The sequence below is a fragment of the Bos grunniens genome, chromosome 28 (assembly GCF_055505025.1).
Source record: "Bos grunniens cultivar Pamir isolate PY7600 chromosome 28, Bosgru_T2T1.0, whole genome shotgun sequence".
NCBI classification, from domain to species: Eukaryota; Metazoa; Chordata; class Mammalia; order Artiodactyla; family Bovidae; genus Bos; species Bos grunniens.
In genome coordinates this window covers 4410786-4431377 of record NC_141192.1, presented here as the reverse complement: position 1 = coordinate 4431377, position 20592 = coordinate 4410786, and the positions used below count along the sequence as shown (strand labels likewise).

The 20592-nt window shown below is 36.0% G+C and overlaps 1 protein-coding gene across 19 annotated transcripts in view; it reads left to right on the top strand.

The window, feature by feature from the left end:
- The window catches only part of SHLD2 (shieldin complex subunit 2), a 113925-nt gene that overhangs the window by 83304 nt on the left and 10029 nt on the right, over positions 1 to 20592 (top strand). For 14 of the 19 annotated variants that reach the window (XR_015156561.1, XM_086381137.1, XM_086381131.1 and 11 more), the window contains 3 exons: positions 9719 to 9913; positions 10243 to 10377; positions 17565 to 17771. Coding sequence is in view for 18 of the 19 variants with exons in the window: in XM_086381137.1 (XP_086237263.1) it covers positions 9719 to 9913; positions 10243 to 10377; positions 17565 to 17771 (537 nt within the window). In the remaining variant the exon portion in view is untranslated. The remainder of the gene's footprint in view (positions 1 to 9718; positions 9914 to 10242; positions 10378 to 17564; positions 17772 to 20592) is intronic. The other 5 variants (XM_086381139.1, XM_086381144.1, XM_086381142.1 and 2 more) reach the window with 1 other exon arrangement.

The following is a 20592-nucleotide window of genomic DNA, read 5'->3' as shown; positions in this document are numbered from 1 at the left end:
GTTGCGGCTCCTGGGCTCTGGAGCACAGGCTCAATAGTTGCGGTGCGCAGGCTTCATTGCTCTGCAGCATATGGGATCCTCCTAAACCAGGGATCGAACCTGTGTCTCCTACATTAGCAGGTGGATTCTTTACCATTGAGCCACCAGGGAAGTCCAAAAACTAGAATTTATTAACAACAGCAGCGGTAGGTCCTATATCTGGAAATTTTATACCTACTAAACAAATTTTGAGTGAAAAAGGAAATGCAAACTGATATTTATAGAATTAAAAATATAATAATGAAAACACTACATGTCAGAATATCTGGGATGCATTTAAGGAAAATTATCAAAGAAAAATTTATTAGCTAAATTCTTTTTTATCAATAATGATAAAAGAATAAAAATACATGAATTAAATTCAAAACTCTGATACCTAGCAAAAGAACAACAAAGTAAAGCAAAGAAACAAGGAATGAAATAGTAAAGGTAAAAGCAGTAATTAATAAGAATGGGAATTTTAAAATGATAACTAATTTTAATAATAAAATCTTGTTTCCAAAAAAATAGATGAACCAGCTAGTTAATTTGATCAAGAAAAAAGGGAGACATGCACCTCAGTGTTTCTTGCAGCACTATCTGTAATAGCCAAGACAATGTCCACTGATAAGAGGAATGGATAAAGAACATGTGGTACACGTGTACAATGGAATATTACATCCATAAAAATGAATGAAATTATGCCATTTGCAGCAACATGTATAGACCGAGATTATTGTACTGAGTGAAGTAAATCGGATAGAGAAAGACAACTATATGGTATCACTCATATGTGGAATCTTTAAGTTTTTAAAAAATGATACAAATGAACTAATTTGCAAAAGTGAAACAGACTTACAGATGTTGAAAACAAACATGGTTACCAAAGGGGAAATTTAGGGAGAAGGGTGAATCAGGTGTGCTTGGGATCAACATACACAGGCTACTATATACCAGATAGACAACCAGCAAGAACCTGCTGTACAGCGCAGCAAGCTGTAGTCAATATGGGAAATTTAGGGAAAAGGGCAAACCAGGTGCGCTTGGGGTTAACATACACAGGCTACTATATATGAGATAGACAACCAGCAAGAACCTACTATACAGCGTAGGAAGCTGTACTCAATATCCTTTGATAACATATATGAGAAAAGTGTCTGAAAAAGAATGAATGTATGTAAATTTTCTAGGGAAATACAGATAGCCAAAATTGATCCCATTAGAGAAAGAAAGTTTAAACTCACCAGTTTCTATGGAAGAAATAGAGAAAATTACTAAACAACTACCATTCAAAAGAGGGCCAGGTCTGAAAATAGTTTCACAGGAAATTCTGAATTCCCAATTCCTTTTATAAAGCAAATATAACACTTAGCACCTAATCCAAATAAAGACATTACAAATAAAAATACAGACCAGTATTATACATGATTATTGATGTAAAAAGTCTAAACAGGATTTCAGTAGAAATCCCAAAGTCCCTTCACAAGTATGCACACACTAGCCCAAACCTCTTGGTGAAAAAGTGAAAGTCACTCATTAATGTCCAACTCTTTGTGACTCCATGGACTATCCATGGAATTCTTCAGGCCACAATACTGGAGTGGGTGGCTGTCTCCTTCTCCAGGGGATCTTTCCAACCCAGGGATTGAACCCAGGTCTCCTGCATTGCAAGTGGATTCTTTACCAGCTGAGCCGCTAGGGAAGCCTGACTATGTGCATCTACCCTTAGCTTAAAACTTCCCCAATTTTGCTGTTCCAGGAGACACTGCTTTGGGAAACATCCCCAGTATTCTTCTTACTTGCTGCAAGTAATAAATCCTTCCTTCTCTCAATCTTTGGATTGGTAGTGTCTTTTGACTTGACACCCACAAAAAGGTGAACCAAATTTTTGGTTAACAAATTCTCATAACAAATAGAAGAATAAACTCCAAATGGATTAAGAATATAAATATTAAAAAAAAAATCTAACTACTAGAAGGAAACATAAATGAATTCCTCTCTAATCTTGGTGTAGGGAAAGGCTTTCTTGCTATAACTCCAAATCCAGAAGCAGTAAAAACATGAGACATACATTTATCTATGGAAAAATACTAAAAACACATAAAGTCAAAAGACAGTTGGCATACTTGGAAGGAATGTTGCAGCATACACCTGAGACAAAATTCTGCTACTGCTAAGTCGCTTCAGTTGTGTCTGACTCTGTGCGACACCATAGACAGCAGCCCACCAGGCTCCCCCATCCCTGGGATTCTCCAGGCAAGAACACTGCAGTGGGTTGCCATTTCCTTCTCCAATGCATGAAAGTGAAAAGTGAAAGTGAAGTCGCTCAGTCGTGTCCGACTCTTAGTGACCCCATGGACTGCAGCCTACCAGGCTCCTCCATCCATGGGTACTGGAGTGGGGTGCCATTGCCTGCTCCGAGACAAAATTCTAGTGTTCTAGTATATGGAAAACTCTTAAAAATTAAGCAACAAGGGACCTGATTGGAAAATGGAAAGGAGACACGAGAAATTCAAGTTAAAACTACACAGAGGTGTCATTATTCACTTATCAAAGTGGCAAAAATTAAAAAATAGGACAACACATTCTGTTGGTGAGTCTGTGGGGAAACAGGCTCACTTAACCTTGCTGGTGGGAATGTAAATTGCTACAACCCTTGTGGAGGGCTATTTGGCAATACCTAAAAATCCCATGGATGGAGGAGCCTGGTAGGCTGTAGTCCATGGGGTTGCTAAGAGTTGGGCACGACTGAGTGACTTCACTTCACTTTTCACTTTCATGCTTTGGAGAAGGAAATGGCAACCCACTCCAGTATTCTTGCCTGGAGAATCCCAGGGACTCTGATGGGCTGCCGTCTATGGGGTCGCACAGAGTCGGACACGACTGCAGCGACTTAGCAGCAGCAGCAGCAGCAACAGGATTATATATGTGCTCAGCTTTCAGCCCAGCAAGCTTATTTTTGAGAATCTATCCTGAAGATAGAATTACAACAATATGAAAATATCTATACATCAGAACAAAAAAATTATTCATTGCAGTATCGTTTGTAACTGCAAGGCACTGAAAAAATAGAAACACTCATATATAGAACAGTTGATTAAATTGTAGTACAGTCACATAGTGGAATACTATGCAGATGTAAAAAGAAAATGAAAAGAGTCTATGGACTGATATCAAGTGATTTCTAAGACACACTGTTGTGTGGAAAACAGAAGCCCCCAAAAGCATATGTAGTGTGCTGTTCTTCATCTAAGAAAGAAGGGAGGAATAAGAAAATATATGTATAACTCCACATTTGTGCGACAAAAGTACAGGAAGGGGCTTCCCCTTGGTGGCCCAATGGTTAAGAATCCACCTTATAATACAGGCGACACCAGTTTGACCCCTAGTCTGAGAAGATCCCACGTGCCCCAGAGCAGCTGAACTTGTGTGCTACACTATTCAGCCTACGCCCTAGAGCCTGGGAGCCGGAACTGCTGAGCCCGTGCGCTGCAGCTGCTGAGCCCGAGTGCCCTAGAGTCCATGCTCCGCAAGAGAAGTCGCCGCAGTGAGAAGCTCTTGCACTGCAGCTAGAGAAAGTCTGCTCACAGCAACCAAGGCCCAGTGCAGCCAGAAACAAGTACATAGATGGATTTTTTTTAATGCAGGAAGGATAAACCAGAAGTAACAAGATTGGTTACCTACAGGGAAGGGTTGGGAGAGAGGTAGAAAGAAAGAGGGGATGGAAATAGGGTAACACTGATGAAGAAGGAGTGACACCTCTCTGAGTATGTCTTTTTGTGTGTCTCTTATCTCGTAGAACCATAGTTAATGCTTCATATACCCCCCACAGTAAACAATTAGAACCAATTAGAATGTGATGGAGTGGGAATCCAAAGCGGAATGGAGACACTGACAAATGAGCCTCACAGAATTAAAAATGAATAAAGTAACTATGCAGAAGGGTAGTGGGGACAAAAGAACAAACCTAAGAAACTGTAGAAAACGGTGTATTGACTGGATTCTGTAAGGCCAAGGGGAAAAACAGCTGTACATAAGTGCTGTAATCTAGTTAGTAAAAGTATTTCTCAAGGAGGAATGTGTTAGCAACAGCTTTGTATATGTACTAGAACTGAACAAGTAAATAAATATGTAATAGATAATGAGAATTGGGTTTTTCATTGTTACAGAAAGAAATTATATATAAAAAAGAGGGAAGATTAAAGGGAACCTTTTGGATTAGAGTCAGAGAGATTAGTATAAGCTCATGGTCTTCTATATATATATATAAGCAAATAGATACAGGAATACAGAAATATAGATGTAAGTGTATGGATGGGCTATTATGCTCAGTACATAAATTTCCTGGTTCTGTCTGCTGAGAGGACACAGCAGCAGGGACACCTCAGTAGTAATGATCCCACCTAGTGCCCGTGTCTTGGTCTGTAAAAGGAATCGGCTCTGCTAGAAGTGGTTGACTACAGGCCTGGGGCAAAGAAAATCTGAGAAGAGCCTGGAACTTTCATGGTGTCAGAAAAGGGTTGTTTTGGAAGAACACAAAAGCCAACTTGAAGGACAGCCTATTGGCAAAAACTGGAACAATTTAAGAAAAAAAGAAAACATAGTGTTGGATTATAGCCCTCAGAATAAGATATGTATGGATTCATACTGATATAAATATTTAACTAACTTACAAAATAAGTAAGCAAGTAAATAAATGAGAGAGCTCTTTTTCACAATTCCATTGGATAAATTGGAATTCCAATGAATAAATGTGAGAAGAAAGAAGAAAACAGAGAATTATCATTAGGTAACTACTTCAGTAATAAATATTGCAAACAAGGATGCATTAATAGATGCTAAAATTAGTAGGTGGAAGTTTGGGGGAGCTATAGCATTGCATATGTATGCAAAGTATCTCCCCAAGGTAGTTATCAACATACAAGGGAAAAAATAACTTTATAGTGAAGAAACTTGGCTGACATCAGCTTAACTGGGTGATCAAGGCAAGTATTCTCAGTATTAAGGATTGTACGAATTCCTTGCTTTGTTGCATTGGCAGGGACACAGCATAATTTTTGTGATATTCCTGCCAAGAATGCATAACCTCATTTCAGTCATGAGTAAACATTAGAGAAACCCAAATGGAGACACATTCTACAAAGTAACTGATCGATACTCTTCAGAAGTGTCAAGGTCATGAATGACAAGACTGATATCCACTGCAGGCTAAAGGAGGATAAAGAGAAATAAGAACTAAATGTAATGTAGAATCCTGGATAGGATTGCCACACGGAAGAAGAGTATTAGTGGGAAAATTGGTAAAATTTGAGTAAGATTTATAGTTTAGTTACTAACATTAATATTTAGACAGTATTAGTTTCTTGTTTGTGGATAACATGATGGATTATTATGATTATTATTTATAGACTTACAAAGAATCCTTCCCCTCTTAAAACTACAAGCAGATTATTAGAAATAATGAGAAAGTTTAGCAAGGTGGCCACGTAAAAGGTTAATATACAAAAGTCAATTGCATTTCTAGAATGGAGTGACTAACAACCAGTAACAAGTAAAGACAAGGCACCATTTACAATATTATCATGTGAATTTAACAATTTTGTTGTTAAATGAAACAATGAAAAATTAAAAGACTAAACATATTTTGTTCACTGATTGAAAGATTTAACATTGTGAAGATTTCAGTTCTCCCCAAGTTGATCTGTAATTCAGTAAAAATCCAATCAAAATCCCAGTAAGATTTTCATGAAATTTGATAAATTATTCTGATAGGTAAAAGAGTAAGTGGTCAAAAGCAGCCTGGGATTTTATTTTTTTTTTTAATTTAGGGATTTCTTTAAATGATTTAAGTTTAATGTTTTATTATGAACATTTGAAGTTGCTACATCTTGGAAAGCACATTTCCAAGGAGTCAAATGGCTTTTAGAGATGTTATTACAGATGTTTTATAGTTGTTAATACAATGGAAGGGTAAAGAATGTTTTAAAATAATGAAAATAATATGGAATGTAAGTATTTTTCAAGGGATTTGAGAGACAGATGTTGTAGATCTCGTTTTAAGACTGAACTGGATTCAAGTAAGATTGCTCTAGTTCAGTAATTTCATGAAGATCTAAGGATCCAATTCTGGATGGAGAATATGCCATGGAAACTCTGGGTAGCTTCAGGCTTTTGCAGAATAATGTGAAAAATATTGAGCTAGTTAAATAGCTTTTAGAAGTTATTTCAAATTTGTTTTTCTACTTACATAGGAATTTATATTGCCTTGTTTTTCACAGGTTACACAAGTTAGTAGCTAAATAAAGTATGTTCTAAGCCTTTTTTGTATAATTAGATAACTATTTTGAAAATGATTAACAGTTGATACTTTGAAAATATTGTAGTTGTTTTTCTTCTGAAAGAAGAAGTCAATTTTGGTTTTTATTTTTGCAAGTTGTTACTACTCATGAGAGCTTACTTCTGATCAACATACATATAGAACTTTTGTTCTTTTCTCATTATAGTAAGGTGTTATAAATTTTACAAATTTAGTCCTGATAATGTGATAGGATATAAATTTATCTTAAATATTACTAAATTAAATATATAAATAGAAGTTTTAACACAGTGTTTCCATGAAGTAGACTATTTTATTTTGAATCTAAGTAATCAAATGTTTCTGTACAAATTTTTATGAAGCAAGAATTAGTAAATAATTTGATGTTAGGGAGCTTCCCCTCCCTCCAAAGCTCTTATTGCAGATAAAGAATAAAGCCCAGAAAAGTTATGTACAAGTTCAGAAGAGTCATTATTGACAAAGTCAGAGTTGAACCCAGCTCTTCTGATTCCAAATGTGCTGGAAATATTGTGAAAGAGGAATCAGAACACCTGGTGAATAAGCTGGAGCTGTAGAAGGAGATATTGGGAGTTGGGTTTTGCTATAATGTAATTGGTCTTATCTTCACTCTTCCTCTCTTTCTCATTCATCTTTCATGATATCTGTTCTTTTCTTTTATGTTCATTATCTTTGTTATGATATCACCATTGTTTTATAAAATTCATTTATGAATTAAGTAACCTTAATTAGAATAGATTTCATATCAGGTTCTGGAAACTTTAGAACATTTGTTTTCATCCATCCACTCAGCTATACTAGAAATCTTGTCTTTCAATCTTTTCTTTAGCCTCCACATCTGACTGTGTTAGATTCTGCCTCTGAACTAGTTCACAAGTCCGTCACCCTTTTCTCCTTCATGCAGTCTTGCCTGGTTTCCAGCTCTCATCATCTGCTGGATGGTCATTAGCTTCCTAAAACGTTCTTCCTACTTTTGTCTGTAAAAATTGCTTCTTCTGCATTAAAGCATTCATAAACTTGCACGGGAAGATATTACATCCCTTTTTTTTTTCTGCCAGTTTTATGAGATATAATTGACATACAGCACTGTGTAAATTTAAGGTACACAGCATAATACATAATGATTTGAGTTGTATACATCATGAAATGATTATGACAATAAGTTAAGTGAATACCATCACATATGAATGAGATGATAAAAGATAATAAAATTAAAAAGAAGAAAATGTTTTTCCTGTGATGAGAACTCTTAGGATTCACTCTCTTAATAATTTTCACATGTAACATAGAGCAGTGTTAATATATTTATCATGTTGTGCATGACACCCCTAGTACTTACTTATCTTATAACTGAAGCTTTATACCTTTTGACTGCCTTCATCAGTTCCCCCTCACGGCCCCCCATCTCTGTTAACCATAATATTACATCTTTATTTTCACTAATTGCCTACTGAAAATTAACATTTCCTTCCATTATGAATAAGGTGATGATCCACAGTAATATTTTCAATACTTGTGACTTGATCGCCAATGGAAAGCACATATATTTTCATATCACATTATAGTTGTTGGAGGTAACTTGAATATTATTTATCCACATGATACTTTGGCATACTTTGAAGTTATAGTAGTTGCTGTGTACTCTGCTATATCTTATTATTTAATGTTTTAATGAGGCACATAAGTTATCCTCAGTTTTAAAAATATTTTGATTACTGTATTTCCATATAATTGGTTATCCTATTTCATTTGATGAATTTTGAGATACTACTCTGTAATAAAAATGTTGTAAAATTAGATAATGGTTATAGCCACACAACTTTGTGAAGTACAAAAAGCAAAACACTGAAATGTATACTCTAAAAGGGTGAACTTGGGAATTCCCTGGTGGTCCAGTGGTTAGGAATCTGCACTTTCACTGCTGAGGTTCATTCCCTGGATGGTGAACTAAGATCTCACAAGCCGCACAGTGTGGCCAGAAAAAAAAGAAAAAGGGTGAACTTTATGTATGTGAATTATATTCCAATAAAGTTGTTACAAAAATATTATTCTGATAATGGGTCCATATGCTTTATCAGAATACCAAAAGCATCTGAGATACGTAAAGGATTACTAACCCTTTCTCTTTACCTGGAAACATATTCTTCTTCCCAGTTACTACCTAGAAACCTTTTCTTAGGCATTTTCCCAAAGCATTGCTCAAATATTTCCTCAATAAAGCAAGCCTCTTCCAACTTCCCTGGGCAGGTCTTTACTACTACTACTACTACTACTAAGTCACTTCAGTCGTGTCTGACTCTGTGCCACCCCAGAGACGGAAGCCCATCAGGCTCCCCCGTCCCTGGGATTCTCCAGGCAAGAACACTGGAGTGGGTTGCCATTTCCTTCTCCAATGCATGAAAGTGAAAAGTGAAAGTGAAGTCGCTCAGTGGTGTCCGACCCTCAGCGACCCCATGGACTGCAGCCTTCCAGGCTCCTCCATCCATGGGATTTTCCAAGCAAGAGTACTGGAGTTGGGTGCCATTGCCTTCTCCGGGCAGGTCTTTAGGTGCACTCTTAGGAATGCTTACACGTGTCGCTTATATCCTAAGCCCAGTGCTGGTTGTCAACCTCTAGGCTGATAATTTCTTCAGCCTTGAGATCATGTCTTTGTATCCCTAGCACTGGGAGTCTCAAATGATTGTTTTTCTGTGTAGTATTCAGATGGGTGGTTAGAGAGGAGAATGACAGCATTTTAGCCAGTGAATATGGTGAGGGCAGAGGCTTAAAAGTGAGAAAGAATAGAACATGTTCTTGGAGGGCCAGTTAGAGGAGTGTTAGGAGTATTTCAGATGAGAAATGCTAACAGTCTTGAGGAAGAATAGGGGTGGTTGGGATAGCTGGGGAAGATGTGATCAAATCAGATTTCAGGGATTAGGGCGCTGGTTGGATACAACAGGGTAATGGAGGAGTCAAAAAAATAATTGATGCGTATCTATATATAGCTGATTCATTTTGTTGTATAGCAGAAACTAACACAACATTGTCAAGCAACTATACCCCAATTAAAAAAAAAACTAAAATATTGGTCTTGGTTAATTGGTAGAAAAATGATACTGTTAATGAAATAGAGAAGTAAGGGAACAGGGCAGGTTTTTTTTTTTTTGCAGATGATAAATAATTCCATTTCCGTTGGTTAAAAACATCAAGCTTATTTTGGCATCTAACCTGGTTCAAGGATAAGCTACATGCATTATAGAAATGAAATCATGTTTGACACTTAATCACACTTTGCAACAAAAAATACAGTTCTAAGAAAATGCCGTGTTATCAAGAAAATATAACGTTTCCCTCTTTTGTATATATGGTCTTTTTTTTCTTTCCTAGATTCCAGTATGATTAGTAATGTTGTACTTCAAGACTTACTGGCATATGTATCTTCAAAACATTCCTATCTCAGAAATCTTCCTCAGAGGCATCCTCAGAAAATGAGCAGTATAGAATTTATAGAATTGGAGCAGCTTCAGCCAGACATACTAGTCCATGCAATTCTAAGAGTTGTTGATATCACTGTACTGACAGGTAAATATTTTGGGTACTTCATCAATCTTAGGTTATAAAAAAATTAAGACATAACAAGGACCTACTGTATCACACAGGGAATTGTACTCAATATTTTATAATAACATATAAGGGAAGGAAACCTGAAGAAGAGTGTATATATCACTGTGCTGTATGCCTGAAACTAATGTGATACTGTAGATCAACTGTATTTTGATTAAAAGAAACTTAAGCACAGGACTGTCTTAGTGTACCGTTTGGTTATCAGTAGATATTTATCATTAGACAGTAAAGTATGATATCACATGCAGTAGAGTAACGCCAACTAAATATTTCTTTTCCTTTTCCAGAGGCGTTATACAGTTATAGAGGACAGAAGCAAAGGAAAGTTATGTTAACAGTGGAACAGACCCAAGGTCAACATTATGTGCTTGTATTATGGGGTCCTGGAGCAGCCTGGTACCCTCAACTTCAAAGGAAAAAAGGTAAATACACGAAAAAGCATTTAATCTATTTATAGATAAGTAAATGATTAATGCTTATGAGCCTAAGATGAAGGGACTCTGGAGATCAGACAACGTTTGAAATATAATTGAGCATGATTGAATATTCTTTTGTAGATTTCTTGTTACAATTTTTTACCTCCTGTAAACAATTCAACGATCTATAATCCTCTATAATTAATGGCAGCAAATTAAAAGGTTTCATTTATTCCCAGGTATACTACTTTACCTTTTTAGTGAAGATTGAAGATCTTACCTTCCTTGGATAATGTTGTTTAAAAATTTAATTCTGGAGATGCTTCTACAATTTTTATTCAGCCAAGGTACTCTGATAAATAAACTCCTCTCTGGTTATAGGGCAGATGTTAGAGGAGTTGCATTAACTCTTTCAAGTCACAGTGTTACTGTTTAATAAATTACTATGTTCCAGGTTTTTATTCCAGTTGTTTTAAAAGTGTGGACTATTAGACATACATAGCATGTTCATGTTTAAAGTATGACCCATGGTTACATTTTTCTTTAGAGCATCAGTTAATCATTTATGAGGTATTAAATGGAATTGGAACAACAGACTGGTTCCAAATAGGGAAAGGAGTACGTCAAGGCTGTATATTGTCACCCTGGTTATTTAACTTATATGCATAGTACATCATGAGAAATGCTGGGCTGGATGAAACACAAGCTGGACTCAAGATTGCCAGAAGCAATATCAGTAACCTCAGATATGCAGATGATACCACCCTTATGGCAGAAAGCGAAGAACTAAAAAGAGCCTCTTAATGAAAATGAAAGAGGAGAATGAGAAAGTTGGCTTAAAACTCAACATTCAGAAAACGAAGATCATGGCATCCAGTACTATTACTTCATGGCAAATAGATGGGGAAACAGTGGAAACAGTGTCAGACTTTTTTTGGGGGGGTCTCCAAAATCACTGCAAATGGTAACTGCAGCCATGAAATTAAAAAACGCTTGCTCCTTGGAAGAAAAATTATGACCAACCTAGACAGCATATTCAAAAGCAGAGACATTACTTTGCCAACAAAGGTCCATCTAGCCAAAGCCATGGTTTTTCCAGTGGTCATGTGTGGATGTGAGAGCTGGACTGTAAGGAAAGCTGAAAGTCAAAGAATGGAAGCTTTGAACTGGTGTTGGAGAGGACTCTTGAGAAGCCCTTGGATGCAAGGAGATCCAACCAGTCCATCCTAAGGGAGATCAGTCCTGGATATTCATTGGAAGGACTGATGCTGAAGCTGAAACTCCAATACTTTGGCCACCTAATGCGAAGAACTGACTCATTTGAAAAGACCCTGATGCTGGGAAAGATTTTGGGCAGGAGGAGAAGGGGACAACAGAGGATGAGATGGTTGAATGGCATCACCAACTCAATGGAAATGAGTCTGAGTAAACCGCCACCAACTCTGGGAGTTGATGATGGACAGGGAGGCCTGGCGTGCTGCAGTCCATGGGGTCACAAAGAGTTGGACACGACTGAGCGACTGAACTGAACTGAATTGATGTTTCAATAACATAGTGTAACATCTTCATTTTGATATTAGATCCTTTAGTTATAACAATCAGAGACAGTTTAATTAGTGGCTTCTGAGTTATTTGATTAGGTATGTGATCCATTCTTTTTTTACCTGAAAGAGTTAATGTGTCTTTGCAAACTTCTATTTCAAAATAGTTATCTAAAGATAGGATCTATCACATTACCTCTTTTAATCATTAATAGGCCATAACTAGGAATTGAGATAAGTCTGAAATTTGGCTTTCATGTTAAGATCAAACAGTGGCAAATATTTGTTTGGTTGAGAAATCTGAAAAACATGTGTCAGTGATACAGAAACCATCATCACTGACCACTGTGTCATGGTCGGGAACATGAGTGTGCTGCATGCTGAGCAGAATGTAGATCAAAGGTGGCATTCCAGTTATAGTGGAGCTGCAGCAAGGCATGCTCCATGCTTAATACGAATATCTCTTAAAAGCTGATGGTTATTTGGTCAATAGAAGAGGAAGTATATTTTCTCCAGATAATTCTTTGATATTTAGGTTAATGTTGAAAATTTATAAATCCATGAATTAAAGTGTAGTTTCTTTGTTCATTTCTTCAGCATATTTATTTATATTTCAAGTTTTAATATCTGCCTTAATACCTCAAGATCTAATTTTGAAGAGTCATTTAAGTAAGTGGTTCTCCTTTCACAAATTGTTAGTATTCTGTCTATTCATCTAGTATTTCTTGAGGCATTCTCTGTATTATTCTGTCTGTACTGAGCCCTCATTTTCCTTGTTCCCGAGGGTAACAAACTCACATTTAGGTGATATAATTAGAAGTGATTGTCAAGCAGTAATTACTGAATACTAGAGACAGAAGAGTTGATGTTTTGGAGAAAAATAATAAATTAATTCCCAGTTTTTTTGAAATGTTTTGCTAGTAGGAATTTGGTATGCCTGACATGCAGCAAGCAGTGGTTACAGTTAAAGTCCTAAGGAGGGTGGGCTAGGGACATAAACTACACTTCTTGGTAATAATTCGGTATGCATAAAATAAGCTATTCAGAACTAAGTGCCTTTCGAATGCAATATTCTCCTGAAATCTAATAGAAGTCTAATATTTAAAAAAACATAACATTACAATAAAGTACACTCATGACATTACTGATTAAGCACAGAATAATACAAATGATCCCAACCTTTGTGACTATGCTTCATGGAAAATCACAGTTATATCTGATGGAGGTTGGTATTCCTTCACACCCTTAACTCATGATTGAAGTATAGAATTGTATCACAAACTGTCTTGGTACTGCTCAGTCTCCCTCAGACCCACTAGCTTAACCCGCATTCGACTCCTTTCTGTTTCTTGAACACGCCAAACTTTTTCCTGCTTTGGGACCTTGAATTTATGCATTTCCCCTGCCTAGACTGCTTCTTCCTCCAGCTCTCCCACAGATGGCTGTCCAATCTCATTTCCCCAGAGAGGCCTCCCACATGAATATACAAAATTGCTCTGTATCATGTCACTCTTTGCATTGCACTTGTGCCGCCCAACACAGACAGATGATCCAGCTGATTTGCGTGCTTGATAATTAACTACTTTTCTCGGTAGGTTGTCAAGTTTGTGACTAAAAGCACCCTGATTAGCCTGTTCACCATTGTGTCCTCATCACACAGAACTGCCGGCACCAGTAGCTACTTTCTTTATAAATGATTGAAGAATAAAATATAGATCAGGCAACCATTTAAAATTCCCGCTGTCTTTAAGGAATAAAGAAGCAAGTTCGAGGAGGAAATAGCTTGTTTCAAATGATAAGAAAAAACTCACAAAGGTACAAATGCTTGCACATGAAGGTTGCACAGTCCATTGGCTGTGCTAAGAAACTGTTTTTAAACTTGGGCACTGAAGGCTCAAATTTCACACTGGAACTCCATTATGGTTAACTTAAACGATTAAGGGGGATGGATATATTGGAAGTGTACAGGAGTATCTCCTAGTAAATAGGGCAAGAGTGATGGGTTTCAGGGGGACTTGGAACTAGGAACAGAAAAGCTTTCTGGGCCCAGGCAACATCTCCATGAATTTGCTTTATTTTCTTAGTAGAGACTTTCTCTAGACTTTCTCTGCTTCTCAACATTATGGATAGCACATTGTTACTCTGTAGCTCCTGTTTTACTTTTCCTTTTAAGAAACCAGTCCTGTTTCTAAATTCCCAGTAAAGAGAATCTGATTGCCTAGTTTGAATTTGATTCAGTCAACTGTGGGCTGTAGCACAGGGTCAAAAAGTACCAGTTGGGGGATGCCCTGGTGGTCCAGTGGTTAGGACTCTCTGCACTTCCACTGCAGGAGGCATGGGAACTAAGGTCCCTCATGCTGTACTAAAAGGTAAAAAAAAGTACGAGTTGGAGTATGTAAGCTTATTTCAGTGGGTGAGGGAATAGTTAAGGGGGTCATTTGTGGTCTGGTGGACACACCAATATATTCACTATCTAAGATATGTATGTTCACTAGCCTGGATAGATGTATAGATATAATATTTAGTTTAAAAAAGTAGATTATAAAACTTCATGTACGGAGAAGGAAACGGCAACCCACTCCAGTATTCATGCCTGGAAAATCCCATGGACCGAGGAGCCTGGTGGGCTACAATCCATGGGGTCGCAAAGAGTCAGACACGACTGAGCGACTTCTGTGTTTTTGAAACTCAAAGGGATGTGGGCCACTGAAAAGGATATAAACCAGGGCAGAATTTCTTAAAGAAGTAACAGATTAGTTAGTTACAACATCAAGATAAATGGAATTGAAACAGAGATGCTACCAAGAGAGCTGGGCAGTACTGCTTAAATAATGCTCAAGAGTTTCTGTTCTTAAATTGTTTCCTCTTGAGAGAAGATGAGCAGCCCTGGGCCCACTCCCCTCTGCCTTTTCTGTTCCCCACTTCGGTTATGTGTTGTCACTTTCGGAATTGCACTTTTTTCACCTTGTCATAGTAGCTGCCAAAGTGTGTTTTTATAAACATGGGGCTCTAGAGCGCTGGCTTCCTGCGGCAGAGGAAAGAAAGAAATGCGTATTGTACAAAATCAGTACGTTCATATGTTTAATAAAATAGTTCTATTATTGAAAAAAAAAAACTTCATGTATAATAGGATCCCATTTTAATAAAAGTGGATATATAAGTATATACACTTTAAAAATCTGGAAATACAGATACTAAATGCTAGACATCTCTAGTAGTATTATGTGGTTTTTATTTTTTTATATTTTTAGTTTGAATTTCATGTATGGAATTTGCATTTATTTTTTAAACCTTTTAGTATAAAGAAACTTCAAACATATAGACAGAATAACACAATGAACTAAAGTACCCATTATCCATTTTACTGAAATACAGACAATCTTACTTTGCCTATTACTTTTCTTTTACTGTCTAAATATTTTATAAAAAGTATATTTTATTTTATAATTTAAAAATTAAAGCAAATTTTTTTAAATTGGTAGATATATTTGAAATATCTATCTAACAATTTGAGAAGAAATAAGAATTAAACTTATGCTTCATATTTGTGCCAGAATAAATGCTGGATGTATTACAAATTCAAATACTTTTAAAAGGAACAGTAAGTACTAGGAGAAAATATAAGTGAACTTATTTGGAACCCAAAGATTAGTAGGTTAAATAAAATGCTGTAACAAAAACTGCCATACATGAAAATCACCATATGCAGAATTAAAATGCAAGTGAAAAACCAGAAAAAAAATTATATTTTTTCAGAAAATAATAGCATAATCTAAAGTCAAATCCTTGTGAGAATAAATGAGCAATAGATGTGAACAGGCAGGTCCTCAAAGAAGAGATTAAAGTGGCCAATAAATGTATGAAAAAAATTATTCTTACTAGCAATGGAAGGCAGACAAATAAAATAATAATGATAACTGATTTTTGTCCTAAGAAATCAGTAGAAAAGATATGGGGAAATAACCACTCTCGTAGATTATAGAAGATATAAACCGGCAACCCTTTTTTTTCTCTTTTTCTGATTGAAGTATAATTGACGTGTGTGTGTGTGCTTAGTCCCTCAGTCCTGTCCAACTCTTTCAACCCATGGACCTCCCGCCAGGCTCCTCTGTCCTTGAGATTCTCCAGGCAAGAATACTGGAGTGGGTTGCCATGCCCGCCTCCAGGGGATCTTCCTAACCAAGAGATGGAACCTAGGTCTTCCACACTGCAGGCAGATTCTTTACCATCTGAGCCACCAGGGAACAACCTGGTTGTTTATTAGTTGTTTATTAGTTTCAGGGGAACAACCTTTCTTGAGGACAATTGACAGTGCATATGAAAGCCTGAATTTGGGATACCTTTGGCCTAATAATGACACTTAATAGGAAGTTATCATGACTATGCATAAAGATGTAGCTAAAAATATTTTACCATAGTACTACATTTATAATAGTGAAAAATAAGAAACATGTCCCCAAAGAGAGGATTGTGCTAATAATTTTTAAGATTTTGGTATACCTGTGCAATGACATATTATGTAGTATTTTAAAATAATGCAGAATAATACTTAATGACATAAAATATACATTTGACAGAGTAAGTAAAAATCAAACAAATTGAGAACAACTGCATGGACACTAAAATAGTAACTGTATTTATTTTGAGGTGTTGACTGTAGCTGCCATTTATTTCTTTGCTTATTTTACCTGTGATTTCTAAGTATGTATTCTATAATAAGACAAGAAAATTGTTTTAAAATAGTGATTGGTTTTAAGCAACAACTTGGAATACATATGCTTTAGCTCTTTCTAACGATGCTCTGTCTATACAGATTTACTGACTTGTTTTAAAATTTCCCACAAAAAAATAGCTGTCCAGAGAGACTGAGGAGGTGGATGAGATGTGTGATTTAGATTTATAGACTGAAGTATGTGGGAAAATAAAAAGACACTTGTCATTAGAAGACTTTGTACTAAGAAACTTTTTTTGTTTTAATATAGTTTTAAAGTTGAATTTATTAATATATAGTCGGATTGTTCCTGGAGAAGTGCATGGCAACCCACTGCAGTATTCTTGCCTGGAGAATCCCCATGGACAGAGGAGCCTGGTGGGCTACAGTCCATGGAGTCACAAAGAGTCGGACACGACTGAGTGACTAAGCACAGCACAGCACAGTCTGATTGTTGAGCAAGAAAGTCTGTGCTACTGTGGTTCAGAATTATTACTGAAAGAATTAAAAATAGGAGCAACTGAATCTGAATGTTTTGTTTTTGTTCCAAAAAAATTAACTAAATAAGAAAACTAAGGTATTGAAAAATCATTGAGTAATATTGATTATGGTAGACATGTGTCCATTTCTATGTCATTATTTAAAAAAAAAAACTTTCCTGTAGATAATCAGAATGAGAGTTTGCTATTCTGAATAGACAGTTGGTTATGATAAATTATGACTGTTTAGGAGACCAAGTAATCTTTAGAAAAAATTTTGTAAAAATTATCTCTACCATTGTTATTGCCTTAACACAACATTCATATTTTGCCTCTTTATATCCAAATTCCTTAATGAGATAAAAGTTGTATTTAACTGATTTAATCAGGTCAGTCTGTTTAATCTGGTTTTGATCCTAGATAATTTCCTTTTGGTAACTTTTTGTTTTTGTTTTGTTTAAGGTTATATTTGGGAATTTAAGTATCTTTTTGTTCAGCGCAATTGCATCCTAGAGAACCTAGAATTGCATACAACACCATGGTCATCCTGTGAGTGCCTGTTTGATGATGATAGAAGGGCAATTACATTTAAAGCAAAATTTCAAAAAAACACACCCTCCTTTGTGAAGATGTCAGATTTAGCAACACACCTAGAGGAAAAGCGTTCGGGTAAGATCTTATTTATAAAAGACATTGCTAGTTTTAATATAACCAAGGAAGCTGCTGTTCGTAGGAAACATGTATAACTGATGTAAAAGTGAAATAGAGGTCTCTGTAAGTAGCTGAAGCAGCTACTAACCTCTTCCTGACTTTCTGTCTATAATCCTTTGAGATTAATTTGTAATTATTAAGGGTTACTTAAAAATATTTTTTGCATACAGTTATAAGTAGCTTATCATTTAATAAGCCAGAAATAGATAGCATCTCTAATCAGAATCACTGTTGAGATAAATATTTTATCAAGTTACTAAGCTATCATCTATACATGATTGTTAAAAATTAACATTGAGGAATTTCCTGGTGGTTCAGTGGCTAAGACTCCATGCTTCCAATGTAGTGGGCCTGGGTTTGATCCCTCCTCAGGGAACTAGATGCCACATACCACACCTAAGACCCGGTATTGTAATAACACACTTCCTGAACTTGAATGTGTGTGTGTGTGTGTGTAAATTTCATTCTCTCAAGCATACCACATGGAAGGATGCCTGATGAATTTATATACATACTCATACAATTTCCATGAGCAAAATATAATTAATTTCTTTTGAGTGAAGTAGTAGAAGGAGTATGTTTTAGGTTTAGTATGCTATACACTTTGAAATAAAGAGAGTAAAATAGCAAAAATAAATAACTAGATAAATTGCTACAATTTTAGTGGGAAATAAAGTGGGAAATACCAATACTTTCCACTAAATTGCACTGGCTTCTTAACTACGGAAATGATGCTAAAAGATGCTAACTCCTGGTTGATGGCATTATAAATTAAACAGCATTTAAAGCTATAGTTAGGGTTGCTAAATGCCAATAATGAGTAAATGTCAGTGATTATCAGTTTTGGAAACTAATAGAAAGCTTTCCAATGGCTATTATAGCAAATAAATTTAGAGGGAAAATAAAGGTTGAAAAAAATGAGATGTATCTGCAGGTTTATTGTTATATAATTTAAATTTTTTAATGAAGAAAAATTTGGTGAAAAATTTTCCTCAGAATTTGTATAAGATTACTGTTTTTGAAAAAAATTACTGTTTTTGGTGATTTTATAGGTTGAGTTATTACAAATAGCTCAGGAAATTTGGATCTTGACAGTGAATTTTAGCTTTATTCTCCAATTTGCATAAATAATCTTCTGAATTATTACAGATAGCTTTAGATTTCATTAAATGCTAGAATTGTTTTAAGTGAAATAAGATTATTTTTACAGTTTTTCTAATGAAAATAATCTGATCCCAAATAAATTAGGTTGAAGCTCCTAAATTATCACATGCTAAGATTCTCAGCTCTATTTCTTGGGGTTTTTTGCTAGCATGCTCTGCCCTCTTCTGGCTCGTCCACAGAAATGTAAGAGTTGGGTCCTATGCAGTTAATAGGACATTTCAGTTGGTGCTTTTCAAATTGGTTCAGAATGTTAGATTAAAAAAAATTTTTTTAAACAAGATTTTTGGGATGTAATTTTCATATAGGCAGTTACCCTTATTTAATAAAGTGTGTACATTCACACTGGTAAGTATGGACATGAACCCATGAAAGCAACACCAGTCATGAAATCATCGCCCGCCTCTTTGTATCTCTTTCCATCCCTCATCCCTGCCCCCGACCCTTCCAGGGAGTCAATCTGCTTTCTGTCACTAGAGATTAGTTTGAATTTTCTGCGCTTTTATATATATGGAATCATTTGTTTGGCATCTCTAACGTAGCCAGTTCTTGGAGAGGTATCAGTTTCTTTGAGATGTATCCATGTGGTTGTGTGTATCAGTAAACCATTCTTTATCCTGTTATACAAATATACCATGCTTTGTTTATTTGTTCAGTTCTGGATGTACATCTGGGTTGTTTCCAGTTCTTGGCTATTATAAAGTTTCCATAAACATTCAAGTACAAGGCGTTATTCATAGTCTTTCTTTTCTCATGAGTGAATACCCAAGAATTGAATCAATAGCTGGATTATATGGCAGGCTTACGTTTAACTGTTAAAGAAACTGCCAGAAAAATAGAAATAAAGAAACTGCCTGTTTCCCAAAACAATTGTCCCATATTACATTTCCACCAACAGTGTATGAGCTCTGTTTTTTCCACACCCACCTCAGGTTTTGGTATGGACATTCTTCTTAATTTTGTTCATTCTAATAGATGTGTAGTAATGGGTCATCATAATCTCAGCTTGCGTTTACTTATTGGCTGGTGATGTTGAACATCTTTTATGTACTTAATTGCCACCTATATATCTTCTTTAATGAAGTGTCAATTGAAATCTTTTGCTTACCAAGAAAAAGTTGGCTTCATTGTTTTATTGAGTTTTGAGAGTTCTTTATATTCTGGGTAAAAATTCTTCTTTTTGGGGACTCACCTGGTGGTCCAGTGGTTAAGACGTCAGCTTTCTAAGGCAGGGAGTTTGTGTTTAGTCCTGGTCAAAGAGCTAAAATTCCACATGCTTTGAGGCCAAAAAACCAAGATGCAAACCAGAAGCAATATTGTAACATTTAATAAACACTTTAAAAATAATCCACATCAGAAAAAGCTTTAAAAAAACTTTTTTTTTTCTTTCTGCATCCAGCTTATAGGGTAGTTCCCTGACCAGGACTAAGCTGTGCCCCAGGAGTCAAAGTGCTGGGTTCTAATCACTGGACCTCCAGGGAAGTCTTGCTTTTTGTTGTTCTTGTTGTTGTTTAGTCACTAAGTCATGTCCCACTCTTTGCAACTCATGGACTGTAGCCCACCAGGCTCCTCTGTCCATGGGATTTCCCAGGCAAGAATACTGGAGTGGGTTGCCACT